This window comes from Pristiophorus japonicus, chromosome 2 (assembly GCF_044704955.1).
Source record: "Pristiophorus japonicus isolate sPriJap1 chromosome 2, sPriJap1.hap1, whole genome shotgun sequence".
In the NCBI taxonomy this organism is placed as follows: domain Eukaryota; kingdom Metazoa; phylum Chordata; class Chondrichthyes; family Pristiophoridae; genus Pristiophorus; species Pristiophorus japonicus.
This window is the reverse complement of record NC_091978.1, coordinates 54827858-54843596: the sequence shown is the minus strand read 5'-3', so window position 1 is coordinate 54843596 and position 15739 is coordinate 54827858. Positions and strand designations below refer to the sequence as shown.

The 15739-nt window shown below is 45.6% G+C and overlaps 1 protein-coding gene across 4 annotated transcripts in view; it reads right to left on the bottom strand.

Annotated features, from left to right (window-relative positions):
• ctif (CBP80/20-dependent translation initiation factor) overlaps positions 1-15739 on the bottom strand; it is a 300050-nt gene that overhangs the window by 195646 nt on the left and 88665 nt on the right. For all 4 annotated transcript variants that reach the window (XM_070867474.1, XM_070867476.1, XM_070867477.1 and 1 more), the window contains exon 2: positions 11178-11363. In XM_070867474.1, the coding sequence (XP_070723575.1) occupies positions 11178-11354 (177 nt within the window). In that variant the 5' untranslated portion in view covers positions 11355-11363. The remainder of the gene's footprint in view (positions 1-11177; positions 11364-15739) is intronic.

The window sequence follows — 15739 nt, the reverse complement described above, 5'->3', positions numbered from 1 at the left end:
GCCCTAAAGTTATTTAGCTCCAAAAAACAAATTTAGCTCCAAAAAAGAAAAAATGGAGCTAAATCAATCCTTAAGGTGGTGAATTTTGGGCCCTTAGTCTCAGGAAAAAGGGTTGGCTATTTATGACTGAGATGAGGAGAAATTTCTTCAGAGGCTTGTGAATCTTTGGAATTCTCTACCTCAGAGGGCTGTGGATGCATAGTTGTTGAGTGTATTCAAGAATGAGATTGGTAGATTTTTGGACAATAAATAACTCAAGGGATATGGGAATAGGGCAGGAAAGCAGAGTTGATCACATTCAATGGCAAAGCTCCTATTTCTTATGTTTGTAAGTTGAAACGAGATTGGGCCGTGCCCGTCTATAGATCCTGCCTTAGCCTCTCAGATTTGACTTCTGTGAACCTTTGCTGGAGTGTTCTATTAGTATGCCTCTACCTTTGATCTTCCGAGACTAATAGTTTCCAGTCATGTCATTATTAATAACATAAGAGGACAAAAAAAGGATATTGAAACCACAAATCATAAAAACCTGCAATGTCCGTGACTTGGCACTGCTGAAATGCCAGTGCTTTCATGCTTTAGGACCTTTCAACCATTTTTCGACAAAGGATTTGGAAAAAAAAGTTACTTTTAAATATGTTTTACAGTATAGTGTATTCTCAACTTTTTGTTCAAAAGACACAGACAATACGTGGTTGATATTCTGATGAGTTGATCTTAATATTATGTTCCCCACAAACTATGGAAATAAACAAATCGTCTCCACTTCCCTCTCCTCCCCAAAGCCCATCTCTGTAACCAAGCTTTTGGTCCCCCTTTCTAACTTCCCCATTTTATTATCACCGTCCATTTTTATTTGATTACACCTCTGTGAAGGTCCTGGTGATGTTTTTCTACGTTAAAAGGCACTAAATTAATGCAAATTATTGTTATCAAGTCTCAGTAATTGAGAAACCCCTCATATCCAGCGTGTGGGACAATTGCAGCTTCCTTTCCCGTTCTGAACAGAGGGAGGTTAAAAAAAAAGAGACACACACACAGGTAGGCACTCAAATCCAGCAAAGGCTGCAAGATGGTTAGAATGCAGGAAAGTGGTTTATTCCAGATAGGTAACATAATGCACTGATGTGGATAGCCTAGCGTGTTCATTACAATGTATTGTTGTGCAAAGACAAGCAGCACTGTTTAAACATAAGAACATAAGAAATAGGAGCCAGAGTAGGCAATTTGGCCCCTCGGGCCTGCTCAACTATTCAAGATCATGGCTGATCTGATCGTGTGCTCAGCTCTACCTTCCTGTCCGTTCCCCATAACTCTGGACTCCCTCTATTGTTCAAAAATCTGTCTATCTCCACCTTAAATATATTCAATGACCCAGCCTCCACAGCTCTCCAGGGTAGAGAATTCCAAAGAAGAAATTCCTCCTCATCTCCGTTTTAAATGGGCGCCCCTTTATTCTGAAACTATGCCCCCTAGTACTAGATTCTCCCACGAGGGAAAATATCCTCTCTGCATCTACCCTGTCAAGCCCCCTCAGTATCTTACATGTTTCAATAAGATCACCTCTCATTCTTCTAAACTCCAAGGAGTATAGGCCAACCGGCTCAACCTTTCTTCATAGCACAACGGAGGGTCTAGTGAGAAGGAGGAACACTGAAGGATATCCTAATTAGGCGGGAAATTGTGTTAGGGAAATTGTGAGATTGAAGGCCGATAAATCCCCAGGGAAAGTGTGAGGTCATGCACTTTGCAGAAAAGAAAAAATCAGAGAGCAAGTTATTAATTAAATGGAGAAAGATTGCAAAGTGCTGCAGTACAGCGGGACCTGGGGGTACTTGTGCATGAAACACAAAAGGATAGTATGCACGTACAGCAAGTGATCAGGAAGGCCAATGGTATCTTGGCCTTTATTGCAAAGGGGATGGAGTATAAAAGCAGGAAAGTCTTGCTACAGCTACATAAGGTACTGGTGAGGCCACACCTGGAATACTATGTGCTGTTTTGGTTTCCATATTTACTAAAGGATATAGTTGCTTTGGAGGCAGTTCAGAGAAGGTTCACAAGGTTGATTCCGGGGATGAGGGGGTTGACTTATGAGGAAAGGTTGAGTAGGTTGGGCCTCTACTCATTGGAATTCAGAAGAATGAGGGGTGATCTTATCGAAACGTATAAGATTATGAGGGGGCTTGACAAGGTGGATGCAGAAAGGATGTTTCCACTGATGGGGGAGACTAGAATGAGAGGACATGATCTTAGAATAAGGGGCCGTCCATTTAAAACAGATGAGGAGAAATTTCTTCTCATAGGGTTGTAAATCTGTGGAATTCGCTGCCTCAGAGAGCTGTGGAAGCTGGGACATTGAATAAATTTAAACATAGAAACATAGAAAATAGGTGCAGGAGTAGGCCATTCGGCCCTTCGAGCCTGCACCACCATTCAATAAGATCATGACTGATCATTCACCTCAGCACCCCTTTGCTGTTTTCTCTCCATACCCCTTGATCCCTTTAGCCGTAAGGGCCATATCTAACTCTCTCGAATATATCCAATGAACTGGCATCAACAACTCTCTGCGATAGGGAATTCCACAGGTTAACAACTCTCTGAGTGAAGAAGTTTCTCCTCATCTCAGTCCTAAATTGCTTACCCCTTATCCTTAGACTGTGTTCCCTGGTTCTGGACTTCCCCAAAGTCAGGAACATTCTTCCCGTATCTAACCTGTCCAGTCCCGTCAGAATTTTATTTGTTTCTATGAAATCCCCTCCCATCCTTCTAAACTCTAGTGAATAAATGCCCAGTTGATCCAGTCTCTCCTCATATGTCAGCCCTGCCATCCCGGGAATCAGTCTGGTGAACCTTTGCTGCACTCCCTCAATAGCAAGAACGTCCTTCCTCAGATTAGGAGACCAAAACTGAACACAATATCCCAGGTGAGGCCTCACCAAGGCCCTGTACAACTGCAGCAAGACCTCCCTGCTCCTATACTCAAATCCTCTAGCTATGAAGATTGTACGTTTGAAGCCAACTCGGGAGTTCCAGGTGTGTGGAGAGGCTCGGGAGGCGTGGCTTATGCAGCTGCAGCAGGATGAGAAGGCAAAAAATAAGTAGCAAGAACTCAAAAGGTGACGTCACAGCCAAGGGGGTAAGTGATTGGCGAGTAGGTTTTCTTTTTCTTTTTCTTTTCTTTATCAGTAAGTAATCGTTTAACATTGTTGTTACCCAATTAGGTTAATCTGAGGGTTAAATCATGGCAGTAGAGCTCGAACACGTGTTATGCTCCTCCTGTCCTATGTGGAAACTCAGGGACGCCTCCGGTGTCCCTGACGACTACGTATGCGGGAAGTGCATCCGCCTGCAGCTCCTGACAGACTGCATTGCGGCACTGGAGCTGCGGGTGGATGAACTCTGGAGCATCCACGATGCTGAGAATGACGTGAATAGCACGTTTAGTGAGTTGGTCACACCGCAGGTAAAGGGTACACAGCCAGATAGGGAATGGGTCACCAACAGGAAGAGCAGTGCAAGGAAGTTAGTGCAGGGGTCCCATGCGGTCATCCCCCTGCAAAACAGATACACCGCTTTGGGTACTGTTGAGGGGGATGACTCATCAGGGGAGGGCAGCAGCAGCCAAGTTCATGGCACCGAGTGTGGTTCTGTTGCACAGGAGGGCAGGAAAAAGAGTGGGAGAGCGATAGTGATAGGGGATTCAATTTTAAGGGGAATAGATAGGCGTTTCTGCGACCGCAACCGAGACTCCAGGATGGTAGGTTGTCTCCCTGATGCAAGGGTCAAGGATGTCTCGGAGCGGGTGCAGGACATTCTGAAAAGGGAGGGTGAACAGCCAGTTGTCGTGGTGCATATAGATACCAACGATATAGGTAAAGAACGGGATGAGGTCCTACGAGACGAATTTAGGGAGCTAGGAGCTAAATTAAAAAGTAGGACCTCAACAGTAGTAATCTCAGGATTGTTACCAGTGCCATGTGCTAGTCAGAGTAGGAATCGCAGGATAGCTCAGATGAATACATGGCTTGAGGAGTGGTGCAGAAGGGAGGGATTCAAATTCCAAGGACATTGGAACCGGTTCTGGGGGAGGTGGGGCCAGGACAATCCGGACGGTCTGCACCTGGGCAGGACCGGAACCAATGTCCTCGGGGGAGTGTTTGCTAGTGTTGTTGGGGAGGAGTTAAACTAATATGGCAGGGGGATGGGAACCTATGCAGGGAGGCAGAGACAAAAGATAGAAAGGAGAATAGTAAAAGTGGAGAGCAGAGAAACCCAAGGCAAAAAACAAAAAGGGCCTTGTCAAAAGCCTTTTGAAAGTCCAAATACACCACATCCACTGGTTCTCCCTTGTCCACTCTACTAGTTACATCCTCAAAAAATTCCAGAAGATTTGTCAAGTATGATTCCCCTTTCATAAATCCATGCTGACTTGGACCGATACTGTCACTGCTTTCCAAATGCACTGCTATTTCATCTTTAATAATTGATTCCAACATTTTCTCCACTACTGATGTGAGGCTAACCGGTCTATAATTACCCATTTTCTCTCTCCTTCCTTTTTTAAAAAAGTGGTGTTATATTAGCTACCCTCCAGTCCATAGGAACTGATCCAGAGTCGATAGACTGTTGGAAAATGATCACCAATGCATCCACTATTTCGAGGGCCACTTCCTTAAGTACTCTGGGATGCTGACTATCAGGCCCCAGGGATTCATCAGCCTTCAATCCCATCAATTTCCCGCCTAATAAGGATTTCCTTCAGTTCCTCCTTCTCACTAGACCCTAGGTCCCCTAGTATTTCCGGAAGGTTATTTGTGTCTTCCTTCATGAAGACAGAACCAAAGTATTTGTTCAACTGGTCTGCTATTTCTTTATTCCCCATTGTAAATTCACCTGAATCTGACTGTAAGGGATCTACATTTGTCTTCACTAATCTTTTTCTCTTCACATATCTATAGAAGCTTTTGCAGTCAGTTTTTATGTTCCCAGCAAGCGTCCTCTCATACTCTATTTTCCCGCTCCTAATTAAATCCTTTGTCCTCCTCTGCTGAATTCTAAATTTCTTCCAGTCCTCAGATTTGCTGCTTTTTCTGGCCAATTTATATGCCTCTTCCTTGGATTTAACACTAGCCCTAATTGCCCTTGTTAGCCACAGTTGAGTCACCTTCCCCGTTTTATTTTTACTCCAGACTTAGATGTACAATTGTTGAAGTTCCTCCATGTGATCTTTAAATGTTTGCCATTGCCTATCCGCTGTCAACCCTTCAAGTATCATTCGCCAGTCTATTCTAGCCAATTCACATCTCATACCATCGAAGTTACCTTTCCTTAAGTTCAGGACCCTAGTCTCTGAATTAACTGTGTCACTCTCCATCTTAATAAAGAATTCTACCATATTATGGTCACTCTTCCCCAAGGGGCCTCGCACAACAAGATTGTTAATTAGTCCTTTCTCATTACACAAGACCCAGTCTAGGATGGCCAGCTCTCTAGTTGGTTTCTCGACATATTGGTCTAGAAAACCATCCCTAATACACTCCAGGAAATCCTCCTCCACCGCATTGCTACCAGTTTGGTTAGCCCAATCTATATGTAGATTAAAGTCGCCCGTGATAACTGCTGTACCTTTATTGCACGCATCCCTAATTTCTTGTTTGATGCTGTCCCCAACCTCACTACTACTGTTTGGTGGTCTGTACACAATTCCCACTAGCGTTTTATGCCCTTTGGTATTCCGCAGCTCCATCCATACAGATTCCACATCATCCAAGCTAATGTCCTTCCTTACTATTGCGTTAATTTCCTCTTTAACCAGCAACACTGCCCCACCTCCTTTTCCTTTCTGTCTATCCTTCCTAAATGTTGAATACCCCTGGATTTTGAGTTCCCAAGCCTTGGTCACCCTGGAGTCATGTCTCTGAGATGCCAATTATCTCATATTCATTAATTGCTGCCTGTGCAGTTAATTCATCCACCTTATTACGAATGCTCCTCGCACTGAGCACAGAGCCTTCAGTCTTGTCTTTTTTTAAACACACTTCGCCCTTTTAGAATATTGCTATAATGTAGCCCTTTTTGATTTTTGCCTTAGGTTTCGCTGCCCTCCACTTTTACTTTTCTTCTTTCTATTTTTTGCTTCTGCCCCCATCTCCCTGCATAGGTTCCCATCCCCCTGCCATATTAGTTTAACCCCTCCCCAAAAGCACTAGCAAACACTCCCCAGAGGACATTGATTCCGGTCCTGCCCAGGTGCAGACCATCCGGTTTGTACTGGTCCCACCTCCCCCAGAACCAGTTCCAATGTCCCAGGAATTTGAATCTCTCCCTTCTGCACCACTCTTCAAGCCACATATTCATCTGAGCTATTCTGCGATTCCTGCTCTGACAGAAATACAGTTTTTTAAACGATAAGGGGTTAAGGGGAGCGGGCGTGGAAGTGGAGCTGAGTCCATCATCAGATCAGCCATGATCTTATTGAATGGCGGAGCAGGCTCGAGGGTCCGTGTGTCCGACTCCTGTTCCTAGTTCTTATATTCTTATGTCTGCCACTGCTTATCTACCGTCTTCACTTCATTTCCCCAGTCCACTTTAGCCAACTCTGTCTTCATACCTTTGTAATTGCCTTTAAGTTTAGGACACTAGTTTCAGACCCAAGTTTCTCACCCTCAAACTGAATTTGAAATTCTAACATGCTATGATCACTCTTCCCTAGAGGATGCTTTACTATGAGATTAATTAATCCTATCTCATTACACATTACCAGATCTAAAATAGACTGCTCCCTGGTTGATTCCACATCGTATTGTTCTAAGAAACCATCCCGAATACACTATGAACTCGGCCTCCAGGCTACCTTTGCTAATTTGATTTGTCCAAACAATATGAAGATTAAAATCGTCCACGATTATTGCAGTACCTTTTTTTACAAGCCTCTATTATTTCTTGATTTATTATCTGTCCTACAGTGTAGCTACAGTTAGGGGGCCGAGAGACTACTCACACCAGTGACTTCTTTCCCTTAGTATTTCTTATCTCCACCCAAACTGATTCTACATCTTGATCTTCCTAACCAATATCATTTCTCACTACTGCACTGATTCCATCCTTTATTAACAGAACTAGCCCACCTCCTTTTCCTTTCTGCCTATCCTTTCAAAATGTCAAATACCCCTGAATATTCAGTTCCCAGCCTTCGTCACTTTGTAACCACGTCTCTGTAATGGCTATCAGATCATACCATTTATTTATATTTGTGCCATCAATTCATCTATCTTGTTACGAATGCTGCGTGCATTCAGATAAAGAGCCTTTAATTTTGTCTTTTTACCATTGACTCAATTCATGGCAGGCAGTGACTTGTGGGGTGCCGCAGGGTTCAGTGCTGGGACCCCAGCTATTTACAATATACATTAATGATTTAGATGAAGGAATTGAATGCAATATCTCCAAGTTTGCAGATGACACTAAGCTGGATGGCGGCGTAAGCTGTAAGGAGGATGCTAAGAGGCTGCAGGGGGACTTGGACAGGTTAGGTGAGTGGGCAAATAAATTGCAGATGAAGTATAATGTGGATAAATGTGAGGTTATCCACTTTGGTGGCAAAAACATGAAGGCAGAATATTATCTGAATGGCGGCAGATTAGGAAAAGGGGAGGTGTAACAAGACCTGGGTGTCATGGTACATCAGTCATTGAAGGTTGGCATGCAGGTACAGCAGGCGGTGAAGAAGGCAAATGACATGTTGGCCTTCATAACTAGGGGATTTGAGTATAGGAGCAGGGAGGTCTTGCTGCAGCTGTACAGGGCCTTGGTGAGGCCGTACCTGGAATATTGTGTTCAGTTTTGGTCTCCTAATCTGAGGAAGGACGTTCTTGCTATTGAAGGAGTGCAGTGAAGGTTCACCAGACTGATTCCCGGGATGGCAGGACTGACATATGAGGAGAGACTGGATCGACTGGGCCTGTATTCACTGGAGTTTAGAAGAATGAGAGGGGATCTGAGAGAAACATAAAATTCTGACGGAAGTGGACAGGTTAGATGCAGGAAGAATGTTCCCGATGTTGGGGGAGTCCAGAACCAGGGGTCACAGTCTAAGGATAAGGGGTAAGCCATTTAGGACCGAGATGAGGAGAAACTTCTTCACTCAGAGTTGTTAACCTGTGGAATTCTCTTCCGCAGAGTTGTTGATGCCAGTTCGTTAGATATATTCAAAAGGGAGTTGGATATGGCCCTTACGGCTAAAGGGATCAAGGGGTATGGAGAGAAAGCGGGAAAGGGGTACTGATGTGAATGATCAGCCATGATCATATTGAATGGTGGGTGCAGGCTCGAAGGGCCGAATGGCCTACTCCTGCACCTGCACCTATTTTCTATGTTTCTATAACTGTTGCTCTGTATCTTCACTTGTTTTGAAATAATACAGCTTCATGATTCATATCACCAAATGTTTTCATGATGTGCCTTCAAAAAGATTGATTAAAATACACAAATATCCAGTTCAGAGCACTACTGTTACACCCCTGGTTGTACTATCATATCGTTAGCTATTGGTTGGTACAAGCACATCCCTAAATCTAAGACACTCAGACCACTTATGGGAGTGAGTGACACTATGCCCGAGAGATTATCTAAGGCAAGGCCCCGAATTTGCAAAAGCACCAATTGTTTTGTGACCTGAATCATGGAATACAATGGTACTACTATCCTGCTTTTATTGGGGACCACAATCATAAGCGGTGTCTTGATGAAGGGTCTCTCCAGAGTAGCTACCATAGACTCCATCTTATTTTCCAAAAAATAATCATCCACTTGGCCCAGCTATTCCAAATTCCAACTGTGGCAATACTCCAAAGCTGGCAAGGTATAAACTGATGTCCAGAGTTACACAGAGTAGCACGTTTTATGATGGCTGCAATTGAGAGGGATGCAAGACTTTTTCCCCTGCACCTTTCCCGATGTTACCCATACTCATCATCATAGGCAGTCCCTCGGAATTGAGGTAGAGTTGCTTCTATTCCTGGTGAGTTCTTTGGTGGCTGAACAGTCCAATACAAGAGCCACAGACTCTGTCACAGGTGGGACAGAGAGTCATTGAGGGAAGGGGTGGGTGGGACTGGTTTGCCGCACGTGCGGCTATGCCTGCGCTTGATTTCTGCATGCTCATGGCGTTGAGACTCGAGGTGCTCAACGCCCTCCCGGATGTACATCCTCCATTTAGGGGGCTCTTGGGTCACGGACTCCCAGGTGTCAGTGGGGCTGTCGGAGTTTATCAGGGAGGCTTTGAGGGTGTCCTTGTAGCGTTTCCACTGCCCGCCTTTGGCTCGTTTGCCGTGAAGGAGTTCCGAATAGAGCACTTGCTTGGAGAGTCTCGTGTATGGCATGCGAACTATGTGGCCTGCCCAGCGGAGCTGATCGAGTGTGGTCAGTGCTTCAATGCTGGGGATGTTAGCCTGGACGAGGACGCTGATGTTGCTGCGCCTGTCCTCCCAGGGGATTTGTAGGATCTTGCGGAGACATCATTGGTGATATTTCTCCAGTGACTTGAGGTGTCTACTGTACATGGTCCATGTCTGAGTCATACAGGAGGGCAGGTAGTACTACAGCCCTGTAGACCGTGAGCTTGGTGGCAGCTGAGGGCCTGATCTTCAAACTCTTTTCCTCAGACGGCCGAAGGTTACATTGGAGGCGGTGTTGGATCTCGTCATCGATGCCTGCTCTTGTTGATAGGAGGCTCCCGAGATATGGGAAGTGGTCCACGGTGTCCAGGGCCGTGCCGTGGATCTTGATGTCTGGGGGGCAGCTGGGGGGGGGGGGGGGGGGGGGGAAGGGGGGAATGCTGTGCGCCGAGGACAGGCTGATGGCTGGTGGAGGACCTTTGTCTTACGGATGTTTAGCGTAAGCCCATGCTTTCGTACGCCTCAGTAAATACGTCGACTACGTCCTGGAGTTCCGCTTCTGTATGTGCGCAGGCGTCGACCGCGTACTGTGGCTCGACAACAGAGGTTGGGGTGATCTTGGACCTGGCCTGGAGACGGCGCAGGTTGAACAGGTTCCCACTGGTTCTGTAGTTTAATTCCACTTCAGCAGGGAGCTTGCTGACTTCTTCACTCAGAGTTGTTAACCTGTGGATTTCCCTGCTGCAGAGAGTTGTTGATGCCAGTCCATTCGATATATTCAAGAGGGAGTTAGATATGGCCCGTACGGCTAAAGGGATCAAGGGGTATGGAGAGAAAGCAGGAAAGGGGTACTGAGGGAATGATCAGCCATGATCTTATTGAATGGTGGTGCAGACTCAAAGGGCCGAATGGCCTACTCTTGCACCTATTTTTTATGTTTCTATGTTTCCTCCCGGTGTCACAGTGCGGATTTCATCCCCTACGAGACACAACGGACATGATTTTTGCAGCGCGACAGCTATAGGAAAAATGCAGGGAGCAGTGCCAGCCTTTATACATGGCCTTCTTCCACCTTACAAAGGCCTTTGACACTGTCAACCGCGAGGGTCTATGGAGCGTCCTCCTCCGTTTCGGATACCCCCAAATGTTCGTCACCATCCTCTGCCTGCTCCATGAAGCCATGCAGGCTGTGATCCTTACCAACGGATCCATCACAGACCCAATCCACGTCCGGACCGGGGTCAAACAGGGCTGTGTCATCGCTTCAACCCTCTTCTCAATCTTCCTCGCTGCCACGCTCCACCTCACAGTTATCCATATCATGGCGACTATGACTGCTCTGGGATTTCCTCTCTTGTGTCTCCTGAACTCAAAGTATATGCCATCTTATTCACTCCACCACCTCAAGGTGAATCACACCATCAACCATTCCCATTCAATCTACTGCAGGACCTCAAAACTGTGCATGTCCTTACCCCCTTCATTATTCCTTCCATCTTCCAATGTATAGGCTTTTAAACCCAAGCTTGGTGTCAACTTATCACCACTTCCTGATTTACCTAGTTTTCCTTTTAACCTTGGTGGGTTCCTGCTCTGTGTTTCATGACATTTTAACTAATTAAGAGTGGCCTCCGGGCTATACCATGTGTATGAGTAGAACACAAGGACAACATGGAACAGCCCTGCTCAAACACGAGCATTCGGCCTTATCTCTGCCCCCTCTTACCGACTTGGTAAAATAGTCCAGGGTGACATAATCCAGAAACGACCTCATACCTGGGAGTTTGGCGGTGTCTTTTCACTGTCTGCGTCAGTTTCTGGTTTGTCTGTAAGTAACCCCTGAACCTGGTATTCCAGGACGTAGCTGTCAATGAATCGTTCCAGTTCCTCTATCTCCTGGGAGCGGTTACTTCCAGCCTCTGAGGAAGCCGAGGCGACTGAGGAGTTCTCCATGTTTATGCTCTGGAAGGGACCGGAGGAAAGAACAAATTAAGTATTTTAAATAAACTTCAAAAATGTATTGCACATACAGGTACTTGCACATACATGTTATTTCACCTGTTCCTGCAGGTTAGGTACAATTATTACGTATGTGCAATGTAAATATAGGGGGGGGGGAAGGTGTAGCTGTGACATTTTTATCGTGGAGCTGTAAGTTAGAATGCTTCTGGAAGCATCGGAGTCCATTTAAAAAGAATCTACAATGCAGCAGGTCTGGACTAATATTCCAGAGACAGCGGGTTCAAGCTCCACCGCTGAATTTAGAAAATTTGAAATAGAAAAAAAAATAAAGACTTGCATTTATATAGCGCCTTTCACAACCACTGGATGTCCCAAAGCTCTTTACAGCCAATTAAATACTTTTTGAAGTGTAGTCACTGTTGTAATGTGGGAAACGCGGCAGGCAATTTGCACACAACAAACTCCCACAAACAGCAATGTGATAATGAACAGATAATCTGTTTTTAGTGATGTTGATTGAGGGATAAATATTGGCCCCAGGACACCGGGGATAACTCAATTAAAAAATTCTGGAAATAAAAAGCTGATTTCAGCATAAGTGACCATGAAGTTATTGGATTGTCGGGGGAAAAAAAACTATTTCAGTAACGTCCTTCAGGGAAGCAAACCAGCTTCTTTCCCAGTCTGGCCTGTGTGTGATTCCAGTTCCACACCAACTGGTTGACGCTTAACTGCCCTCTGAAGTGGTTTAACAAGCTACCGAGTTATATCAAACTTTCCACAGCAACTAACAACGGCCAATAAATGCCGGCCTTGCCACTGGTACCCACATCCCAAGAACTAATATTTAAAAAATCTGGGTGACTGTAGTCGCTGTTCTTTGGTTAAATAAAAATGATCTGGAAACTGAGAAAACAGGGAATTAATTAGCCACGCTCCCGATACAAGAAAAATTCGGCAAAAGAAAAACTATAAATAAGTAAAAGGAGATTTTAAAAATCACAACAAAATGGTCTCTTTCCACATAAACTCATCAGTTAAGTTTGATTTCAATGAGCCAGCAGAATGATCAAGATGGATTAAATAATTTGAACGATCGAAGCCTGAAGCAATTCTCAATAAAATAGAATTGAATGCCAATTAGCAGACCGATATATTTAGTGGGCGAGGAAACAGGAGATTTTGCACTATTTTTTAAATTATCTGATAATGAAGCCGTACAAGATTCATTTGAAAAATATTTTGTAGTGTGCAAAGGCACAAATTTGAGAGAGAGAAAAATTCAATTAAAGGAAACATATTGAATCCAAATTGGTGGACACTTTCATTATAACCTTCTACCGTTTGATGGAACACCCTGCCTATGGTACTTGGCATATGATTTGTGGTCATACTGTAATGGGACTCATCATCATCATCATCATCATCATCATAGGCGGTCCCTCGAAACGAGGATGACTTGCTTCCACGCCAAAAAAGGATGAGTTCACAGGTGTTTTAATGAAGGACCTAATATTCCAGGTCATGAACTGCTTGTTGAAGGGTGGAAGATGCCTGTGCGTGGATTTTTTTTTAACATGTGGTGGCTGTTGCACACCAGCCACCACACGGGCTCGATAGAGCTAGGTCTTGGTCCAGTGGCAAGGACCGACCAAGATGACTGGAGACCAGGTCTTCTGTATGGACCGAGTGTGCACACATATCGCAGTGAGGGCTGGCCCGTGCTGCCCCTGGCCCCGAACCCACGCCTCCCCTGCGCCCCGAACATGTTCCTCCACAGTCTCTCGCCGCTCTTTTGCCCCGACCTCGCGCTCCTGCTGTATGCCCACGCTCCAATCATCGACTCTTCAATGACGTTGCCCTCCTGCACCAGCTCGTGCTGCTCCCTGGAGTAGTACGCCCCCACACTGCTCCAGAGGCCGCCACGCTGCTCCCTGGAGTAGTATGTCTCCATGCTGCTCCCGGGGCCCCCATGCTGCTCCTTTTATGGCACCGACCTGCCGCTGGTGTTCTCACGCAGGTCGGGGCCTCCACGCTCATGGGGCACGGGACTAGGAGCCAAGAGACTGCCCGAGAGGTTACAGTTAGGCCCAAAGTCAACCCTCAATAAAGCAATTGTGCAAGTGAGAGGGAGTTTAACCATTACAGAACAGCAAGTGGTCATTAGATTGCAGCTGACAAGGAGAGCAAGTGTCAACCAGGTAGGGAAGATTAAGAGACTGGAAAAACACAGCAACCAAACCTTACTCCCAAGGGGGATTACAGTAGGGAATGAAGACCCCAGGGGGCAGAAAACCTATGATGGATTGACAGTATATCCCAGTTATTATACATGGCTGGAGAAGCAAAGTGCTCTAATACTTACTGATACACTTTGGGAAGGACACCTGAGAGAAAAAGCAGCTGGGAATATTGCAGAGTGGACCCAGAAATAATACAAATAATGATAGAAAGAGACAAAACCCAAAGTGAAACTGTTCCCTGCAAAAGTCGTGACACGGTTAACAAGATTGATGTCTCATTGATTACTGAAAGACAGGGTAGAAGCCGAGAAGCTCTACCTTGCGGAGGCGGAACGCCAATCTCCGACACCTCCTCCTACCTCCCCCTGGACCATGACCCCACTACCGAACATCAAGCCATCATTTCCCAGATCGCCACTGACCTCATCTCCTCTGGAGATCTTCCCTCCACAGACACCAACCTCATAGTTCCCAACCCCACAGTGCCCACTTCTACCTCCTTCCCAAGATCCACAAACAGGACTGCCCCAGTAGACCCATCGTTTCTGTTAAGTTTAGAATAACTCCACAGGACTGTACATCTTCAGCTCAAACTGTTGTGACCTTGCTCTCTTAATTGTGACTCCAGAGTGAGGAGGCAGATGGTAGTCTGTCTTTTATACCTGCTTGCCCAGGGTGTGCAGGTGACCCTTGGGTCTCCCACAGGTACACCCGCCCTGATGACAAGTCTTACACATTGGTAGTGTTTACATACATAACAGTTTCAGCTTCTTCTTGTCCCACGGAACTGATTTTTTCCTATCTTGACACTATTTTTTTCTCCCCTTGTCCAGTCTCTTCCCACCTACATCCGAGACTCTTCCGACGCCTTCCGCCACTAACTGTTTCAAAAGGCTTTTGACAAGGTCCCACACAAGAGATTGGTGTGAAAAATTAAAGCACATAGTATTGGGGGTAATGTATTGATGTGGATAGAGAACTGGTTGGCAGACAGGAAGCAAAGAGTAGGAATAAACGAGTCCTTTTCAGAATGACAGGCAGCGACTAGTGGGGTACCGCAAGGTTCTGTGCTGGGACCCCAGCTATTTACAATATGCATTAATGATTTAGACAAAGGAATTGAATATATTATCTCCAAGTTTGCAGATGACACTAAGCTGGGTGGCAGTGTGAGCTGTGAGGAGGATGCTAAGAGGCTGCAGGGTGACTTGGACAGGTTTGGTGAGTGGACAAATGCATGGCAGATGCAGTATAATGTGGATAAATGTGAGGTTATCCACTTTGGTGGTAAAAACAGGAAGGCAGATTATTATCTGAATGGTGACAGATTAGGAAAAGGGAAGGTGCAACAAGACCTGGGTGTCATGGTACATCAGTCACTGAAGGTTGGCATGCAGGTACAGCAGGCAGTGAAGGAGGCAAATAGCATGTTGGCCTTCATAGCAAGAGGATGAGAGTATAGGAGCAGGGAGGTCTTGCTGCAGTTGTACAGAGCCTTGGTGAGACCACATCTTGAATATTGTGTTCAGTTTTGGTCTCCTAATCTGAGGAAGGACATTCTTGCTATTGAGGGAATGCAGCGAAGGTTCACCAGACTGATTCCTGGGATAGCTGGACTGACATATGAAGAAAGACTGGATCGACTAGGCTTATATTCACTGGAATTTAGATGAATGAGAGGGGATCTCATAGAAACATATAAAATTCTGACAGGATTGGACAGGTTAGATGCAGGAAGAATGTTCCCGATGTTGGGGAAGTCCAGAACCAGGGATCACAGTCTAAGGATAAGGGGCAAGCCATTTAGGACCGAGATGAGGAGAAACTTCTTCACCCAGAGAGTGGTGAACCTGTGGAATTTCTGTACCACAGAAAGTTGTTGAGGCCAGTTCATTAGATATATTCAAAAGGGAGTTAGATGTGGCCCTTATGGCTAAAGGGATCAAAGGGTATGGAGAGAAAGCAGGAATGGGGTACTGAAGTTGCATGATCATACTGAATGATGGTGCAGGCTCGAAGGGCAGGATGGCCTACTTCTGCGCCTATTTTCTAAGTTTCTATGTTTCCAGTTTCCCGGCCCCAACCATCTCCTTTTCACCATGGACACCCAATCCCTCTACACTTCCATCACCC